Here is a 21,012-nt window from a genome sequence, read left to right as displayed (position 1 = left end):
ATTTTGATTAGTGCAAACCAATTTTACAAATTAGCTCAACGAGGCAACCTCAATAAACCGATACGCGTCTATGCATGGCAACGTACTTCTACTTTTGTTTGTGGTGTCTTTTTTTTTTTTTCTTCTAGCAAAAACTTACATCACTATCGTATATATTAGCATAAAACAATCATCTTGGTTTCTCCGGGATCCAATCTCTGGATAACTTTTTAGTGGTGTTTTTTGTTGTTGTGTGTAATAATATGTATCTCTCCTGGTTGGGTTTATTATAATCTACTGGCACTGCAATTTCGCCTAGCTTTGGCTTTCATCTCGGATGAAATCTTTTCAAGACAGTAGGATTTTTGTAACATGTTTTTAGTTCGGGAAAGCAGACAGATTTGAGAAAGGTTGATTGGGGCAGTTTAAAAGGCATGCAAATTAATCCAGGGTTCATGCAAAGGATGGAAAGTTTTTTTTTTTTGTTGGGAAAATGCGATTTCAATGCGGTAGAAGGTGAAAAATGTGTGATGTCCGGGGAAGATATTCACTCCTTCAAATAGGCAGAAATTCCTTCCAAGTCACGCTTCAACCACTGCACGTTCAGCCGAATGGTTTCGATGGATTGCGACACGGTGCGTTCGGTTCCGGGGAATTCATGCTCTTTGAAAAACTGTTCAACTTCCAGCGCGCGTTCCTCAGTGGAAAAGTTCTCCGTCAGATATTTGATCAACCGGGATAGCAGGAAGCCACCCTCGTACCGATCCAGCAGCACTTTCCAGTTCTCTTTGAAGAAGTTCCAGGTCATGTCGCGTCCTCTGGGGTTAATCGCGACCGACACAATCACAAACACCGCGTCCTGGGAGCGCACTTCGTCGGACATGGCGAAATCAATCACCTTGCGCAGAATGTCCACGTTGTTGATGCAGCCGAGCGCGCGCGAGATGCGGTCCTTTTCCTCGTGCAGGTCCGTCGCGCGGTACAGACGCAACATCTCGTCGAACGTGGCCTGATCGCCGTTTTGCAGGACGGCCTTGTAGCAGGTGCTTCGCAGGTCAGCCGGCAGCACGCACGTTCCCTTGGCGTGCTCGTGGAATCTGTTAAAAAAGACGTATGAGTTAAGAGTTGTTTTGCGGGTGTAAGCAACAAACCTTTTTCTGGCCTCGGCGAGAGTTTCCGGGCAGCGGAACGAAACCAGCCTGCTCAGGATCAGCGGACGCAGCAACGTGTCCAGGTGATTCTCGTCGGGTTTGACGGCCCAATCGAGCTTTTCCGCCACAGTTCGGTAGAGACGCACACCGTACTGGTTCAGCTGTTGCTCGACGGGTGAGTTGGCCAGCAGCAGTTGCAGCTTTGACAGGAAATTGGAAATTGACGACCAGACGGTATAGTCGCACTCGCCGCGGCACGCGTCCATCACTTTGAGGGCCTGTAGGAAAGCAAATTTACGTTTGTAATTCTATGTTGAGGGGAAACCAAAAAATCTTACATCAACTGTTGAGCTTCTTCCGGCTTGTACCAGCGCAAACAGGTCGTCCAAAAGGCCGAGCCGGTCCAGGGCGTGCATTTTGTTGCAGCTGATCTCCGGAATGAACTGGTCCAGCATGGCGGCCGTGTACTGCGTTCGGTAGTACCCGATGGAGGCCGGATTGAGCTTGACCCACTCGCCTGCTTCCACGCCATCGATGGTCACTTCAACCGTCTCCTTGTCCATGATGAATTTGTGCGCGTCAGTGGCCTTCGGGGTGGATACGATAATCGGGATCATCCACAGGGACTGTTTCTCCGGTTGGCATCCATCGGCGCAGAATTTCTCCTGCTGCAGCTTCAGCACTCGCGCGTTGCCCTTCTGTTCGGAGGAAAGGATCTTGACGACGGGGAAGCCCATCTGTTTGATCCACGTGGGCATGATGTCGCCCACAGGTCGGCTGCTCGTTTCCTCAAACGCTGCCCACAGATCTTCGGTACAGGTATTTTTGTACTTGTGGCGAGTCAGGTAGAGGTGCATTCCCTTCTTGAAGTCAGCGTCACCGAGGTAGTGGTACAGCATCCGAATGACGCTGGCCCCCTTGTTGTAGCTGATCTCATCGAAGATTTCGTCAACCTCAGCCGGATGTCCGACGGGAACTTCGATGGGATGGGAATTTTAAGGCAGTCCAATTCTAAGGCACGGGTGTACATGTCGGTGATAAACTGGTTCCAGATGGAGTAGCTGGGGAACAGATGGTTGACGCAGAGGAACTCCGCAAACGAAGCGTATCCTTCGTTGAGCCACAGATGAGTCCACCACTCCATAGTGACTAGATTTCCAAACCATTGGTGAGCGATTTCATGCGCCACGGTCAAAGCGATCGACTGCTTCCGGATCAGTGATGTGTTCTCAGTGTCCACCAGGACAAACGTCTCACGGTACGTGATCAGACCCCAGTTCTCCATAGCACCGGCCGAAAAGTCCGAAATGGCCACCAAGTCCATTTTTGGCAATGGGTACGCGATCTCAAAGTACGCATTGTAGTAATGCAGCACATCGATGGCCACGTCCAGCGCGAAACTTCCCTGTCCCTTCTTGCCGATGGGAGTGTACACGCGCACCAGCACGCCGTCCTTGGATTTACCCTCGACGTAGTCAAACTCCCCAACCACAACCGCCACCAGGTACGTGGACATGATCGGCGTCCGGTCAAACTTGAGCTCCTTCAGCCCATCGTGGCCACGTTCCCTCACCACAGGCATGTTGGACAGCGCCACGCGATCCTGCGGCACCTCCAGCGTGATGTCAAAAGTGGCCTTTATCGCCGGTTCGTCCCAACAGGGAAAGCATCGCCGTGCATCCGTCGCCTCAAACTGCGTCACCCCGGCGAACCGTTCCTCCCCCGTCGACGTGAAGTACTTGCTCCGGTAGAAGCCCTTCATTTTGTCGTTCAGCTCACCGGTGAACGCGACCTCCAGTGTGGCCGCACCCGCCGGAATCTCTGCCGGGAAGACGAAGCATGCTGTCTCCTGGTCGGCACAGAACTGCGTTTCGCTGGCCGTGAGCGTCGTCCTGGTCGTTTCCTCTCCGAACGCTACCGTCGCCTTGCTGATGGTCAGATCGAGCGCGTTCAACGTGATACGATCGGTGGGAGATTTTACCTGCAAACAGCGAGAGCAAATATTAGCGCTGAAGATAACACAAAAGTCCACAAAGAGGTTCACATTTTAGAAAGGCACCACGTTGCAGGAAACCAACATTAGAATGTAATCACACCACTCGGGCTCGAAAAGGTTAATTGGTTGAACATTTCTTGTGGTACAACCCGACGGGGACCCGTTATAAACAACTGTTACACAGTCAGTACGCCGTGGTCGCAGAAAAGGTGAAAGTAAATGTTGTTTTTTTCTCTCTCTCTCTCTCTACTTCTTTGCAAATCAGCGCAACTCTGTCCACGCTTTTAAGGCGGCTTGCACTGTGAAGTCACTTAGCCACGCTTAGTGAGAGACTTCTTGGTTCCCTGCAGAGCCGTACCTAGGTTCCACGGCGCCCTTGGCGAAGCATCAATTTGGCGCCCCTCCAAATTTTTCATCATTTTGATATGTTTACTTGAATTTTCAGCGATTGCTTCAAAGAGTTTCAGCATTTTCCTGCATTCCTGAAAAAATAGTTTAACTGATTAGAAAATGGACTCCTTTTCAAACTTGTTTTTGGATGGATTCCTTTTGAAACTATTTTTTTTCAATTTATTTATTTTTGAAAACAATATTTCTCTTCTCTGTGACTATGTTTTTTTATTGATATAAAATTCCTAAAATTTGTTTTTTGAAAATTCATAGCTTCAAACAAAGGCAATTAGTTTTTACCTTTTTAACACATTGAAATTTGTTGTGTTAATTTTTCGACATCCAAAGTTTCTTAAAATTTTGTATAAAAACCATTACACTCAAATAGAGGGTGACGAGCGGGAATTCCCGGGAAATTGACCATTTTTGGACTTCTCGATTCCCGGGAAATTTGGTCGAAACAAAATTTTATAAACAAATACAAAAAAAAGTTTGAAAATTCGAAATTGTTCAGAACATTGGGTGTTCAATTTAAGATGTTCAAGTTCGAATGAACCAATGCTTCTCTTATCTTCTAATTCAGAAAGTGTAAATTTTAACTTGTTAAAAATTCCAATAACTATAATTGGGAAAACTTAAAATAATGTGGACCCCAAAATTAAATTTAAAGCATACTTAGCAGTTAGCCACAAGAAGAAAGTCTAATTTTTTTTTATATTTTTGTTCATTATTTCTAAGAGTATAATTTTCATATCCTCTTTCAAGCATAGCAATTCTTATAATCCATTTTTTTTATTCTTATTATTTTAATTTCGCTGTATCAAGGTAATTTCCTTTTTGATGTCATGGAGTAATTTTGTGTTTCGCAAACCTCAATATTAAATTATATCTTAGAAAAAAACTCTGGAAATCTTTGTAAAGTCCGCCAAATGTGAACATTCGGGTTTTCCGGATCACTATTTATTCAATGCATATTTACAGTTTTAAAAAAGAAATAAAAATATTAAAATTGTTGTTTTGAGTCGCTTTTTATTATATTGTAAAAATCCCGATACTGGGAAAATATATATTAGCTATTTTGTTATTTCACAAAAATCTAATAACCAGTTCATACAACAAGTTGTATTGCAGAAATTGAAAATCACGAGAATAGTCACCCTCTACACCCAAAGCTTTTAGAACCTTTTGTGTAAATGTGAAAATTTAGGCGAAATTACACTGGATAGCCCAACACATGGAATCCATGAAATAAAAAAATATGTGAAAGATAAGCAACTTTATCCATTCCATTAAAACATAACAAAACAAAAATTTTCAAGGAAAATGTTACTAACATTCTTCAAATAATTGACCCTAGAAGCAAAATTAAGTGGGTTTATGTTTTCCCAAAACATATTGCTGTTTTTGGAGTTGGAATTTTGCTTTGGTTTAAATTCTAATGGGTCCACGATAATAGTGTTTCTGCAAATCAAAATTATACAAGAAATTGTATAATATTTTACTTTTACGACTAAAAAGTTGGTGGGCATGCCAATCTATGCAACTTTGTCGAAGATACCCAAATTTTACTGTTTCTCTCTCTACAAGCAAATGAATACAAGCAGCAGAATATAATATATTTAGAGCAATTTATGTGCTCTTAAAAAACCAACCTTTTTTATGTTGAAAAAAAAAACATTTTGCTAGAAATTTAACAAAAGTCAAAGCATTTTTTGTGTTAGAAATATTCAATTTAAACACTTCAGTATTTTGAAAACGTAGGCCAATCTCAACGCACAAGTTTGCATTTAAAACGATAAAAATATCTCAAATGCCATTTTCTTTAAACTTGAAATATCTTATTCTTTTTATTTCAGATTTTCAATAGAAATGTGTAAATTTCAATTAAATAGCAGATTATATAAAAAAAAATACTTCAAAACATAAAAAAGCTTGATGGTTCCTGATGCTGGAAAAAATGGTGAAATTTAAATTGAATTTTATATACTGTAGTTGAAATATAAAATCTCTAGCTATTTCAAAGAACTTGCCACTTGAGCGCCCCCTTTGATAAATGAATTGAGAGAATTTAATTTTAAATTTAATTCTGGTACAATTATTGAAATAGTTGATTTTGGCGCCCCAAGTGTTATATGTAATATTTGTAATATTCCAACCAAGATTATCGAGTTATTTTGTAGTCCTACTTTAAAATTAGGCGCCCCTTTTGTTCTGAATACCTTTCTAGGATTTTATAATAACATGACAAATTTGTACAATCATCGTTTTCGGCGCCCCCCAAGGGCTGGCGCCCTTGGCGGTCGCCAACTGCGCCAACCCCTAGGTACGGCGCTGGTTCCCTGCTATGTACTATACGTGACTCGAGTATATCGTGTTACAGAGCTTGCAAACTTGAAATGCGGCACCGCGTGGAACGTGCCAACATTTCCCATGTGGTTTGCACCAACAGCTGGTGCTACTGCACTGCACGCCCCCTTTTAATGTAGGTGTTACATTTCAGCTTTTTTTTCTGGCTCTAAAGGGTTCATTTTATAAAGACACTCGATTGTTAGCCACTAGCTGGAGTTTAAAGATAACATACATATTAATCAAGCAGTTTGTTACATTTCAATAAGGCGTAATATTGAATGTTTTACCCTTTTGAATTGTTAGTCTTGATTAAAAAAATTAAAATATTGTTTTCGAAAAGATCGGAAAATTTTACGAATCTTTTATAGTCTAACATTGAAAATCGGACTATTTAGTTGCTAAGATATCGACATTAGAAAATTGTGTTTTTTTGGGTTTGACTTAGGAAACATCAATTTTCGTGTTTTAAAATAGTTGCATGCCAATATCTCAGCAACTAAGGGTCGTATCAACAAAGTTCAAAAAAGCAGAATATAGAGAATTTTCTCAGCTTTTCAAAAATATGTTTTGAAATGTGGACAAACATGGGCACTAATTAAAAAAATTAATAGCTGCGACAATATTCAAAAAAGTTACCTAAAAATGGCTATAACTTGACAACGGTGCACTTTCACTAATGTACTTTTTGATTGCAAATTCGATTTTAGTTGAAAAATGTTTGCGACCAATATTTGGATTTTTTTAAATCAGTATTGATTAAAAAAATTATTTTTATATTTAATTCATTCTAGAAATTTCTGAAAAGTTGGCATTTTATATCAGAAAACAAAAAAATAAAAATAGTGTTTTTTTTGCAAATCAAGTTTTAGTGACAAAAAGTGAAATTTAAAATCATAACATTTTTTTTAAATAACCTGCATTATTTTTTTCAGTGTAGTCCTATGGTACCTATGGACTTTTCCGAAGACATCAAATCGATCAAAACATCCTTCAAAAGACACAGATTCTTCAATTATCATTTATATTTTTGTATGGACAGCTGCCAAATTTGCATGGAAAATTATATGGACAAACTAACGATGCAAAATGGCTTCTTTAGGCATACCGAAGGCACCAAAAAAATTTCAGCTGGAACATAAAATACAAAAATTAAAATTATCAAAAACACCGATTTCGTAGATGTTTCCGTCTCAAAAATAGCAAGCTGAGAAAAACGTAAAGCAAACTTGTCCTGCCCATAAGGCTGCGTGCATTTTCATCACTTTTGAGTTATTGATGCAGTTTGGTTCAAAATCGTGTGCTCTTTCCAAAAAGCCTATAACATCTAGTACTTTGTTCTAGAAATCAGCAGGAAATCCAGTTTTCCGTGAAAACTTAACACGTAGCCTTATGTGTGGGACAAACTTCAAATGCGTTTTTCTCAGCTTGCTGTTTTTGCATATGGGACATATATGCGAACATGGGCAGTACGGTATTCTGAAATAGAGTACTAGATTTTATTGGTTTTTCTGATGATTTAGAACCAAATTGCATGATAAGTAAAAAAAATTGTGGTCCAATTTGAGCTCGGGAGGTTTCATCCGGTCTGGTTAAGTGTCCAATAGGTCACAATTGATTTTTTTTTTGAGAATCTTGCAGACTTGACTCAAGTTATGTGATATTTATGTAGTTTATTGAAGCCATATCTAACTCATTTGTATGTAAACAACTTCCGGATCCATCATTCGACCCTTCGTTAGTTAATAGAAAACACTTTCTAACGAGTCTAAAAGTTGGAAGATCTGTGAACCCTGTATCATGAAAGGGTTACTTAAGAGATTTTTTTTTGCTCTATTTATACTCGACGCGTTTTAAATTCAAATTGAATTATAATTTGATCTTTCATGCGAAGAAGGCGCAAACGTAAGAGGTGGAATAGGTTAGTTTACTGTGAAATCGACGCTAACTTTTAGAAATTTTCTTACCATCAAAAATTAAGTAACAATCTATACTTTTGTTCAAAAATGTAATAAAAAGATTTGCAAACAGAAACTTAAAATGCAGTTCTTTATTTTTTTTAAGAATATGGTCCTAAACTGCTCATGTTCGCATAAATGTCCCATATATAAGCCTACGTGTTGAAATTTCATTGTTTTGAAAATCCATTTCAAACCCGTGTGGTCATACAAAGGGTCATTGTATGCAGAAAAATAAGATTAATCATCTTATCAGCAATTTGAGCTTAATTAAAGGACCCAGTTCAAGGTGAATCACAAATGGTTAGTTCCTATCGCTTCAATAACGAGAACTAACCATTGCAATCCGGAATCACAAGAAATCAGATACCACAAACCAACATGCCCTCAACAACTCTAGTATGACGAGGAATAGTGAACGGCCACCGCAGCAGCAGCCGGGAAGAAGATGGAGCCAAAACAAACTAGTATAAATAATAAAACGTAACGGTAAATCGCGCGCGAATTAGCATAATAAAACAAACGCCGGCCGACGCCGATGTGAAAGGCGGCCTTTCAGTTGGGCACGTTTGATATCAACACACGCACACATACAAACAACATCATTGCGCGAACACTTTTCTGCAACATATTCAGCATCCAGCAGCATTTAACGCCGGATTAATGGACAACATAACATGAACAAAATGAAAACTCAACCTACAGAGCTCTTTGAAGTGTGTGTGTGTATGTGTTTCGTGCGATATTGGTAGGCATTTTTTGCGATTGGAGAAAGCAAAACTTTTGCACGTTTTGTAATAGGGGAACTATGCCCTTTCTCAGCCTATTTCTATTATCGGCCTATCAGCACTTTGATCATGAATTACAGCTTTTATAAAGTGTTTTTGACAATTCTGAAGTAATAAATAGCTCAAATAAAAGTGAGCAAGCAACTCTCCATTGTTGATACATCTGAAAATGTTGATTTAATAGCGGAAAATGGCAAAAGTGATGAGAATGGGTCGAACGGCTTAGTGTGATTAAAATGGGTATATTTCCCCTAGATGCCTCTCAAGGCTTACGTAACAGACCGTTAACCCTTTGAGTTCTATTTTGGATAAATATTTACTTTTTCATACATTTGATTGCTATATATAAATTATACAAATTATTAGGTCAGAGATGGTCTCTATAACAGGGGTGACCAAAGTATGGCCCGCGGGCCAAACGTGGCCCGCGAGGTGATTTTTTGTGGCCCGCGGACCCATTTTGAATGATCACGTAAAATGGCCCGTTGACCACTTGTAACATGATTTTATGCTTTTAAAAAAATAAAGGTTTATTTTAAACATTTTTATGCTAATCTTTTATACTTTTTGTTAATAAAAAATGCTAATGACTTATCAGTATTTTGATCCCCATTTTAGGACACACATATTTTCACACGGTTCAATGTGACTGAAACTAATAAATATCGTGAAAACTTTCATCAAACATTTTTGGAAATATTTATAAAACATTCAAATTTGACTTAGGTAGAAACCTGTAATTGTTCTAAAAATATAAGTATTCTAGATTAATTTGGAAGTCATAATGACCCTTTTATGAACTGACCCTCAAACTAACTTTACACTTAGAAACCGGGATTTGAACTCATGACAGTTAAATAACGAATCTGATTGACTACCATCTAATTCAGGTAGACACAATTTTGAAATCGGAGGATCGCGGCTATTGCAAATATTTTACAAAGCTTTTGTCGAACGACCCTCCCCTTCCCAATTATTAAAAATTGCCTCAAAAACAAGGAGCAAAAATATTTATAAAAAATCGAAAAATCAATGGAAACTTAGGTACGCTCAGCAGAAATCAATTTAAACATGAATTCCTCTTCGTGCAGAATCATTTGAGCATGTTCGAGTTTATTGAAAATAAATTTTATTTTTGTAAATTTTCGATGATTCAATGTTTTTTCGCCAAAAAAAATCGTCGATTCTTTTTTTTTGAAAATAATGATTGAAGTTTAACTTTACGGTTGCTTAAAACATTTTCTATCATTGAAATTCTAGCTCTAAAAGATTTTTCATTAGTCACACAACTCTGAAATATACATACAAAACTATTATTTGTAATTACCGAAAATGTTCAAAAAATTAATAAAAAATCATCTTATAGATGTATTTTCTAGTCTTTTAAATTAAAATTATTTAGAAAATCTGGCCCGCAAGCTCAACTGAGCTTTAAATTTGGCCCGGGCTCCAAAAACTTTGAGCACCCCTGCTCTATAACGAAACAAACCAGTTTAACTATCATGCGTCTCCATCAACACTACATTTCTACAACTATCATTCAATGGAAGCGCATGGTATCTAAATTCAAGTTTAAATACCGTGCGTCTCCATAAATTGTTTCTGGAGATTTAGTTTTGATGGAGACGCATGGTAACTATTTTGTATGCTTGTAATTAGCTATTACTGCTCATTACTTGGTTGCACCCAACCGGACCCTAAGATGACAGGTTTCGTGAGTTGCGCGTATTCACCGTATTCACCGACAAATGACAAGTGGGCCTCGTCGGAGTACGGCCATCAAATACGCAACTCAACATTTGCATAGGAAACTTTTTTTTTCGTGACGGCTTTTGCGGCTAATTAGAATCAACTGTTTTATAATAATATTTGAACGTGGCGTATCTCTAAACAAGTTAGGCCCACTAGGCCCACAAAACGGGGTGTGCTCAGTTTGTATGGGAGCTGTCAACATGCTCCCGGGCTGGTTGCACCATACAATTTCAAAAATATTATTCCAATAATTGATTATTGTTTGGTTTGAACTAGAATCACATCTCGCAACAAATTGAATTACAAATTTTTCAAATGTTTTTTCAATGTTTTCAAAACTAAGCCAAATGTGGTAATTCCCAAAATCATACTCCAGAAGACCGTTATGCAGCAACCTACTCGAGATACAGTTAAATGCCGCCGGGCCAGAACGGTACAATCCGACCTCACAAACACCGTAATCAGATCAAAATAAGGGGTTTTAGTTCAAACAAAACAAGTTGCTTCGCAGGAAACCTCGAATGGAAACAACAACAAAAAAATGCACCAGTTGAAACAACAGAGCCAAGAAAAGCAACAAAAAAACCTTCACGACGACAATCCGAAAGATAAATGGCCTGCAAGGCGGTGACCTTTTTCTCGGAAAGTGAAATTTCTGAAATCGTTACCGTTGTTTTGGGTTTTGCACAACAGCGATTGACCGGGCACCGGTTGGGTTCAATTTACGAGATTTCAGCCGACTCTGTTTGGTTTATTTGGCGTAAATTTGCGTGCGACGGGAAATGGGACCACAGTTGGGCAATGTTTGGAATCCGTCGGGTGCGATCGATCTGTTGGTCGAATTTGATACCCATGGAACGTGGGATTCATTTTTGTTTAATCTGAATAGATAAAGCCATTGCTAGCGAGTAGGATACTTTTGACGAGGAACTTCGTCTTAATATTAAACGATCAACTTCGTAGTGAAATATTGAAAAAATGATTTTTTTTACAGTTGATTTCATTTGAAATTAATATAATTTGACTAAAATGAAGACGCAAAACTTATATTTGATGACAAAAAAGATAAAATGAAAAAAATATTTTAGCAGTTCTCTGCGAAATCGATCTTTTTTTATGAATTTTAATTTTTGTATTTTTTTATTCCGGCTGAAACTTTTTTGGTGCCTTCAGTATGCCCTAAAAAGCCATTTTGCATCATTAGTTTGTGCATATAATTTTCCATACAAATTTGGCAGCTGGCCATACAAAAAATATATAAGAAAATTCAAAAATCTGTATCTTTTGAAGGAATTTTTTGACCGATTTGGTGTCTTCGGCAAAGTTGTAGGTATGGATAAGGACTACACTGAAAAAAATGATACACGGTAAATAAATTGGTGATTTTTAATTTAACTTTTTGTCACTAAAACTTGATTTGTATATAATATTTTTATTTTTTTGATATGTTTTAGAGGACATCAAATGCCAACTTTTCTGAAATTTCTCAGAATGGGCAAAAAATCTTTGACCAAGTTATGATTTTTTTATCAATACAGATTTTTTCAAAAAATCGAAATATTGGTCGCAAAAATTTTTCAACTTCATTTTTCGATGTAAAATCAAATTTGCAATCAAAAAGTACCTCAGTAAAATTTTCATAAAGTGGACCGTTTTCAAGTTATAGCCATTGTTAGGCAACTTTTTTTAAAATAGTCGCAGTTTTCCTTTTTTTCTAAATTAGTGCACATATTTAGTCACTTTTGAAAAAAAATATTTTTCAAAAGGGCCAAACATTCAATATTACGCCTTTTTGAAATGTTAGTTTTGATTTTAAAAAATTGAAAATATTTTTTTCGGAGAGATCGGAATATTTTGTTACTGAAAATCGGACAATTAGTTACTGAGATATCAACGTTAGAAAATGGTGGGTTGTTTGGATGAGACTTAGAAAACATAAATTTTCCTGCTTTGTAAACCTTTGCATGGCAATATCTCAGCTACTAAAGGGCGTATCAACAAAGTTCAAAAAAGCATAATATAGAAAATATTTTTTTCAAAAGTGGGCAAACATCTACACTAATTTAAAAAATGGAAAACTGCGACTATTTTCAAAAAAGTTACCTAAAAATAGCTATAACTTGAAAACGGTGCACTTTACGAGAATTTCACTAAAGTACTTTTTGATTGCAGTGGCAGTGCGTGACCGAATGGTTACGCTGCCCGCTTTGTAAGCGGATGATTCTGGGTTCGATTCCCATCTGCTGCAACCTTCCATCGGATGAGGAAGTAAAATGTCGGTCCCGGCCTTGGTTGTTGTTAGGCCGTTAAGTCATTCCAGGTGTAGGAGTCGTCTCCATGCCATAAGTACAAACAACACACCAAACCAAGCCTACTCCGGTGGAATCGCTGGCGGCGTTTGGACTCGCAATCCAAAGGTCGTCAGTTCAAACACTGGGGTGGAAGGTTCCTTGGAGTAGAAAGAGGTTTGGGTGCTCTCCCCATTCAAGCCTTCGGACTCCTAGGTTCGAGCAGAAACTTGCAATAGAGACCACAAAAGACCCGGGGGTCGTTAATGTGGATGGTTTGATTTTTAACTTTTTGATTGCAAATTTGATTTTACATCGAAAAATTAAGTTGATTTTTTTTTGCGATTTTAAAATTAAGCATGAAATTTTTAAGTTATGCACCGCATCAAACGGGATTAAGTTGTTGTTGTTAAAACTTTATTTTTGGCAGCTTTAACCTTTGCGGTCATTCCAATTCCAATATCTAATAAGGTTTGATTTATAAAACATCACAAAAGCACGTTGATTTCGTATGGAACTGCCGAATTGCTTCCACCAATATAAGCATCGTTTTTTTTACATAAATGCATAACATTTCTTAAATTCTCAGTAGGTCATGCCGTTGCCACAGGATACAGGACACCTCAAACGGCCATAACCAAATTCAACCCAATTTCCAAACAATTGAATCTAAATCACGTTGCCTTGCCAGACAAGAGAGAGAACGAGGAGGGGTTAAACCGGCACGTGGGTTAAGCTATATCGTGGACACTTACCCGGATCTGGACCACGGTGCTGCCCTCGAACGTGAACGCCGTCAGGTTCGGCTTCAGCCGCAGCTCGTAGTGCTCGGGCACGACGTTGGTCGGCAGTCGCTGGAAGGCCGGCTTGGACGATGACATGCTGCTGCTGAGCGGATGCTGGAGGTCGACGGCGGCGGCGGTGGCTGTTCCGTGGGTCCTGTCGTCTTCGTTGACAGCTCTTCCGTCACTGCTATCACCGCCACGAGATGACGCGAGCCGATGCTGCACACCACTTTTATCTCGAGCTGACAAGCCGTCGTCGTCACTCACACACTCAGCCGGCGGCGTGGCACTCTTTGATATGGTGCAAAAGCCGGACCAGGACTTTATCACTGTGCCGTGGCTTGACCAAGCTGGACCGTGCTTCTTCAGGTGATCCTTCGATATGCCGGCGTTACAGTCCAGTTGCAACAACTTCTCTGGACAGCAGACGGCAGTGGTCCTTAGGTATCGACTGCGACTGCGCTCCAAAATCGAGTTCCTCGCACGCAAAAGCACCCACGACGACAGTCGCCACGGAGACACCACTTTCGACGACGATGACGGGACAGAATTATAGCAGCGGCTACTTTGACGACCGAGACCAAATTCTGCAAAATATCGTTTTTAGGTCAAAATCTGCGGAATTCTTGCCACACACACACGCGCGCACTATGAGATATGGGTCAAAATCGCAATTTGCACACACATCCGCCAGGAGAGATTCGCTTTCGTGGCGCGCGGTCTACGTTCAACGCGGTTATATGGTACAGACTCGAACGACGACGATGTTCACTGCTGAAGGCAACCCGATAGACTGTCGGCGGTGGCGAGCGTTGTGAGACCCTTTCCCAATGTAGGTAATCTGGTGCCGTTTTATTCGCGAGTGAGAACGGCGTGCCGTGCAGTAGTGATGGTGCGCGCGCGGAACTTGCGAAAAATTGAGCGTGGCCGCGCACAGTGACGGCGGGTTTTTAGTAATTTTACAATTTGTGAAAATAAGTTGTTTTATATTATATTAACTACATCTAACTAATATTGATTCGGTTATTTATTTCAGGGTTGTTACGGGAGAGTCGAAAAAAAATCCGCGCCAAATCCGCGCCGACCTAAATTCCGAAACCGCGCGAAATCCGCGCCATATAAAAAAATATCGCGATCAACATTAAAGAAATTTTATTTTTAATGAGGAAAAACTAATACAGAAAGTATTTGATAAAAAAACTCGGTTTATGTTTAAAAGCTCCAAAAGAATGAAAACAATAAATCCATTTTTAAAAATACCTAAAGAGACGGTAGAAGCAAAGGTCATGAAAAATCTTCAAAATAGAAAATACAATATTTAAAAACTTAAAAATTTAACTTCAAAATATAAGCTCAAAATAAATCCAAATCTAAAATTATAAGTAGATAAAATTTTAAATTTCGATAGTCTAAAATTCAAAATCTACGAACTTTTATACAGTTTTCAATCCAGAATCCTCGCTAAAATTTCACTACGAAAGAAATTTAATTTCCGATATTTAAAATATTGTCTTCTCATCATTTCAAAATCTCTAACAGAAAAATGACTTCAAAATTGTGGCATTCAAGAATTTAAGAATTTAATTAAAAGCTTAAGAATACTAAAATTAGATTTTTTTTTGTTTTCTATATTGTTTTGAATTTGTTATTTTTTTTTTTAAATTTCAACTTTTTAATTTTGATTTTTTTAATCTTCAAATTTTTGGTATTTTGAGTTTCAGATTTCTAAAATTTTGAATTTAGAAATTTCAGATTTTTTAAATTGAAATTTTAGAAATTTCGAACAAAATTGATATGTATTTTGATTTTTTTGTTAAAATCGAAAGAACTTCAAAATTTTAATGAAAATAAAAGTCAAAGCAACTAAAAACAATCTAAAACGCATTTTCTGCATGTTTGTCAATACTTAGGTATTTTGAAACTAATGATTGCAAAACAACTGGACAGGTGTATAATGCATTTTTAAACACTTTTTCATTCAAATGTTCAAATCGTGGCTCGTAAATTCAATTTTAATTTCCCATTTTTGCCTCCTCGACTTTGGTCAGAGTTGAGGGACATAAACTTCAAAAATAATTGCAACGGCCTAAAAGTATTAAAACAAAAAAGTTTCGATTGTTTGAATTTCAGAAGCTTTGAATGTTCTGATCTTTTATTTTCGCCAAGAATGTTAAAATCTTGAAAAAAATATTTCTACGATTAAATTCCATCTAAAATTTTAAAGTGGAGGTCAGCTTCTGTTACGTTCAATCAAGCTCATATTTGGCGCCCACCAGAACAAGCCCCAAAATAGTTTTTGTTACACATTCTAATTTCTATATCTTCGGGAAAAGTTTGTAATATTTGATTTACAACGTTAAAAATTTAATAAATTCAGTATAAAATTAAAAATAAATAAGGTTCAAAATCATTACTCAAAACTTAAAAGAAATGAAATATTCAGAGCCGGAGATGTTAAGAAATGACAAGAAACATATAAAAATAATTTCTACATAATCTTCATCTTCATTTTTCCACGTTTCGTACTAAGAAAATACAAACAAACATTTTCAGAAGAAAATTCAATTAATAAAAAATATGAAATTCTTGCACTCAAAGGAAAAAACAAATTATCGTAATTCCTGACAATATTTTTCTTAATAACTTGAAAGAAATTCTATCTCTCAATTAATTTATTTATCAAAATTGCCATCCGCGCGAAATCCGCGCCTGAGCAAAATTAGCCAGCAAATCCGCGCCAGATCCGCGCTATCCGCGCGAAACGCGCCATCCGCGCGATCCGCGCCGTCCGTAACAACCCTGTTATTTTTTATATTCGAAGTAGGGGAGAGTGGGGATAGTGGGGAGACTTGATCCCCTTTTTTGTATCGCACATAACTATGTCAATTTCTCACAAAACTATAAACTTTTTGCATGAATTGAAAGCTTAAACATTCATCTATGTTTGGCTTATAAGGGTATTTCATCAGATGAACTCTCCGAATCATGCCAAGCGTTTTGCCTTCCTCACCTTACTGAGGAAAGGCTATAAAATCACTCGAAAACTGAACTTCTCAATTAGACCTCCTAGACCCACCTTCATGTATACCTATCGACTAAGAATCGAATTCTGAGCAAATGTCTGTGTGTGTGTGTGTGTGTGTGTAGGGATGTGGGTCTGTGCACCAAAAAATATGCACTCGATTATCTCAGCACTGGCTTAACCGATTTGGACCGTTTTGGTCTCATTCGATTCGTCTTGGGGTCCCATAAGTCCTTATTGAAAATTATGAAGTTTAGTAAAGTACTTCAAAAGTTATGCTAAAAAAACGATTTTGACTAAAGTCCGGAAGATTGTAAAAAGGGTGGTTTTTGTAAGAAACCCCAGCATATTATACATTTTTAGAAAGGTATTCAAAAGACCTTTCTAACGCGTTCAATACATTGAAGATCTGACAACCCTATCAAAAGTTATTAGCAATTAAGTGTTATTTATGCACTTTTTGGAAGCCGGATCTCAGATATCACGATGAAAACGTTGTCCGGATCTATCATGCAACCCGTCGTTGAACAGGTAATCAAAAGACCTTTCCAACGCGTCCAAACATTGAAGATCTGACAACCCTATCAAAAGTTATAAGCACTTAAGAGTTATTTATACACTTTTGGAGGCTAGTTCTCAGATATTTAGATGAAAACGTATTCCAAATATATCATGCGACCTATCTTTGGATAGGTAATTTAAAGACCTTCCCACGAGCGTGTCTATTTTGGATAGCATTACCCTTTGAATGAGAGGAAGGCACCAACCACCTAAGGGTGGATTAAGTTACGTTTTTAAAAAATATTTTAAACTGGCATTTTAAAAATGATAGGGGTAAATTGATCCCCCTTTCAACATTTTGAAGAAATTTTAAGCAAAATGTTTCTTATTCATCCAAACTTTTAATTTTCTATAAATTACAGCAATTTCACATAAAACCTGTACGTTTGTGTTCAAAATATAACAAGTTTTAGTATGTAAAATATTTAAAAACCTAAAATATTATTTTTTAGACCAAAATTAAGCATGTTTGCTGAAAATTTTGTTTTACAAAACTTTTGAAAAAGGTTCAAACTGCAGTAAGTTATGTACACTATACTAAAGGAAACTATGTATGAAAACCCAGTAATTAATTAATCTTGAGGCTGATTCCAGTGACTGTAAAATGCAGGGATCATGTCTCCCTAAACGTACTTTTTTGAACAATTGATTGTAAAAATAGTATGACGATAAATTTAACATGAAATGCGTAATGGGTTTGGAGTTGATAAGTTTATCAAACAATTCATGTACAAAAAATATTTTTTTGAAAAAGTTTTTAGTGTTATGCATCAAAAAAAGAAAAAAAGATCTCTTTTAATTTGTTTGCAGCTCGTTTTAGAAAAATGTGTGTAACTCAATCTAAACATTTTTAATTTTTTTCTTTGTTTTCTACAATGAGTTTTAGTTAATTTCGCACAACTTTCTAGAACAAAGCTAATTGTTTTACCCACATGCTGACGAGATACAGGCTTGAGATCAAGTGTCCCCGGGGATCAAGTCTCCCCACTCTCCCCTAATCCATGTTTTTCAAAATACTGATAGTTGTTAACACATGTTTTACAAAATACATATGTTTTACAAAATGTTTTACATGTTTTACAAAATACTGATAGTTTAATTTTAATGGAGACGCATGATCTTTTGGCTAAGCACTTAGCAGCCTTAGCCTCACAAAAAATTACATTTGGCATAAATATTTATAGTTTGTTAAAAATCGTTCGAAAATATCCTTCAGGAACAATATTCTAAATTTTTTACAAAAAAAAAAATGTGCAGGCCTTCTCAAAATAACAAACATGACACTTTAAAAAAAATTGGTCGCAATTAACTGATAACAATTTAAAATGCATTTTCTTGAGTTGATAATTACTTTTAGCATAATTGAACCAGTTGAAAAATATTTTTATTTAATAAAAACAAATGAAGTTTTGAAAATATCTTTGCATCGACGAAAAAAATCTTCTGGAAAAAACTCGGCGGAAACACAGAATTTCACAAAAATTCTAAATAATTTTAAACAAAACTCTTAATTAAACCAATACATTCCATTATCCATGTTTTCGTTTTTTTTTTTATTTTCTTACGTCATAATTGAGTTCTACCGCCCCATTTTAGTAATGTTTGAATATTTTATTGCCTACTCACGGCGTGATTTCTGGAAAAACTTAAGGAGAAAAAATAGCCATCGCTACTTTCAAATGTGTCTTATAAGAAATTTTCTCAGCTTTCCAATGCTTCTAAGAGCGAAATGTTTCATCGTGAAATTTCAGAGAAATCTATATTTTATGTTTTTTTTTATTTTAAAATATATAGTAATTTATTAGAAACTTTTAAACAACAGTCCAGGAAACTTGTCAAATTATGTGTTTCATGTGTCATTTACTCATCAAAATGTGCAAAATAAAACAAGAAACAACTCTGTAGAAGGTTGCAATCCGCTAAACATTTTAAAAATGAAGTTTTAACCGGAATTTCGGAGGTATAGGATTTATACAGAAATTAAAATCATAAAACTGTAATGAAATATGATTTTTACACCGGTATGCTCTGATTCAGCTTGGAATTAGCTGATACAACCGACATTTTTGCAGGTTTGAGATTGATATGGGAATTACTATATATTCATGAATAAATATCATATTGCCAGTTGCATGTTCATATTAAACAGTTGCATGGATACAAAACATGTTTCATACTTGAACTGCAAACTACTGTTGCAAGCTGTATAGGAGAAATACTTTTCATGAGAATGAAATGATTGTTTTAGTTTTTTTTGTATGCAATGATCAAGGAATTCGCAATATTATAAAAGTCTTATAAATCTCATCATTTTAATATATATACCTTGATTTTTGTTCAAATCGTTTGAATGTTTCGAGTTTTATTGCTTCTTTTAAGTGCGTTTTCAACAGTAGCAATTATATAGAATTTTATCTTTATTTTATACTCATGAAAATATGACTTTTGAAGCTTGCAACAGTAAAATGTAGTGCATTTTCTCTTTTAAATCTTGTTTGAATGTATGTTCCTGGTTAATGTTTGCTTAAGAAAATATCAAATTTATTCATTTAAATCCCATAATACCATTAACAATCACAAACCTGCCAAAAATTTCGGTTGAGCAGCCACGTGATATTCGTACACAAAAAATATGTAATAATCGAATAATTCTTGTCAAAAATATATTTTAACAAGGTCTTATGCTTATAATTTCTGAACAAATCCCATAACTACAAAAAATCGGTTTAAACTTCATTTTTAATATGTTTAACGGATTGCAACCCTCAACAAAGTTGTTTCATGTCTTATTTTGCACTGTTTTGATAAGTTTTCTGAACTGTTTTTTTTTTAAACAGAAGTAATTTTGATAATATAAATGATGTGGCAACTTTATCCATTTTAATTTCCCTATTTTTATTTTTAAATAAATGCACCGCCATGGTGAAGAATGAATACATGTTTTGTTATCAACTAATACTGTTTCAAACTGTTCACTCGAAAACGATTCGATAATATGTACGTACCAATGTTTCTGAATGATTGTATACGAACTAGGCACCGTATCCGCAAGGGATGAGTTAAACTTGCACTGCTCACCAACATTGCATTACACTAATCGAAAAAGATTATGGAAAACGTTAGAATCCAGTTAGATTATGTAAATCAAATCATTCGGCAGCACAGATGTGTCAAAACAAGACGATAACAAGAGAAACCCGAAAAGGAAACTTCATTCACTTGATGCTGTTCACTCGAATCGACATTTGTTTCTTTCAAATGTTTCATACAAGCTTGCGTTCAACAATTTTCGCTCCATTTGAAAGTCGTGCACGGCTTGTTTGATGAATTTAAAAATTTGTGGTTTGATCACGTTTCGAATTGAATTTGAGCCCACAGATTTTTCAAAATAAAATATTGACATATTATTATTGATAATGTGATTTATCACTTAAACATAAAAAAATGAAATGTTCGTTTTCATAATCATATATTTTATTTACTTACTCATTCTTTTCATTTAATCGTAATATATAATTTGCTTTTAGTTCAATATATAAACAATATTTTCATGTATTAAAAACTATTTACAAAAATACAAATTGTAATTTCATACTCCAACTACATCAAGTTTTTTTCCATTCATTTCTGTTCAATTTCAGTTTTAAGTTAGGTTTTGTGTGTTTCTTGTGAAGAAAAACCAGTCCACACTCTCAAATATTTTTACATTTGAGAAAAAGTGCGCCCTTATAGCACACCAGCCTGCTGCGACACATCGCAGGTTGAGTTTGGATAGATTCCGTTGTAAGTTTTATTTTGTAGTCTCTCTTTCCGTCCGACCATCTTTTCTCCGACACGCGCGCAAACCGATAAACGCAAATCGCTGAAAGCGTTCGGTAGATATTTTTTTTCTAAATCAACACATTTTAACTTAAATTTGCGTGAGCGTGCGCGCGCTCTCAAGTAAACCGCTTGGTAGAAAAAGTTCTTACAATTAGATGATTTCCACATTTTTTT

At 36.5% G+C, this 21,012-nt stretch overlaps 1 protein-coding gene across 1 annotated transcript; it reads right to left on the bottom strand.

Annotated features, from left to right (window-relative positions):
• On the bottom strand, positions 1-20,160 carry LOC6040613 (puromycin-sensitive aminopeptidase). Its single transcript, XM_001849931.2, is given in 6 exon segments — positions 1-1,076; positions 1,131-1,408; positions 1,469-2,127; positions 2,130-3,111; positions 13,404-14,020; positions 20,022-20,160. Coding segments are annotated over 6 exon segments (3,165 nt in total). The 5' UTR covers positions 20,101-20,160; the 3' UTR covers positions 1-526.
• Between the last annotated feature and the right edge of the window lie 852 nt (positions 20,161-21,012).

The sequence above is a fragment of the Culex quinquefasciatus genome, chromosome 3, assembly GCF_015732765.1.
Source record: "Culex quinquefasciatus strain JHB chromosome 3, VPISU_Cqui_1.0_pri_paternal, whole genome shotgun sequence".
Classification (NCBI taxonomy): Eukaryota; Metazoa; Arthropoda; class Insecta; order Diptera; family Culicidae; genus Culex; species Culex quinquefasciatus.
Note: the sequence above shows the minus strand (reverse complement) of the source record. Positions and strands in the feature narration are given on the sequence as shown.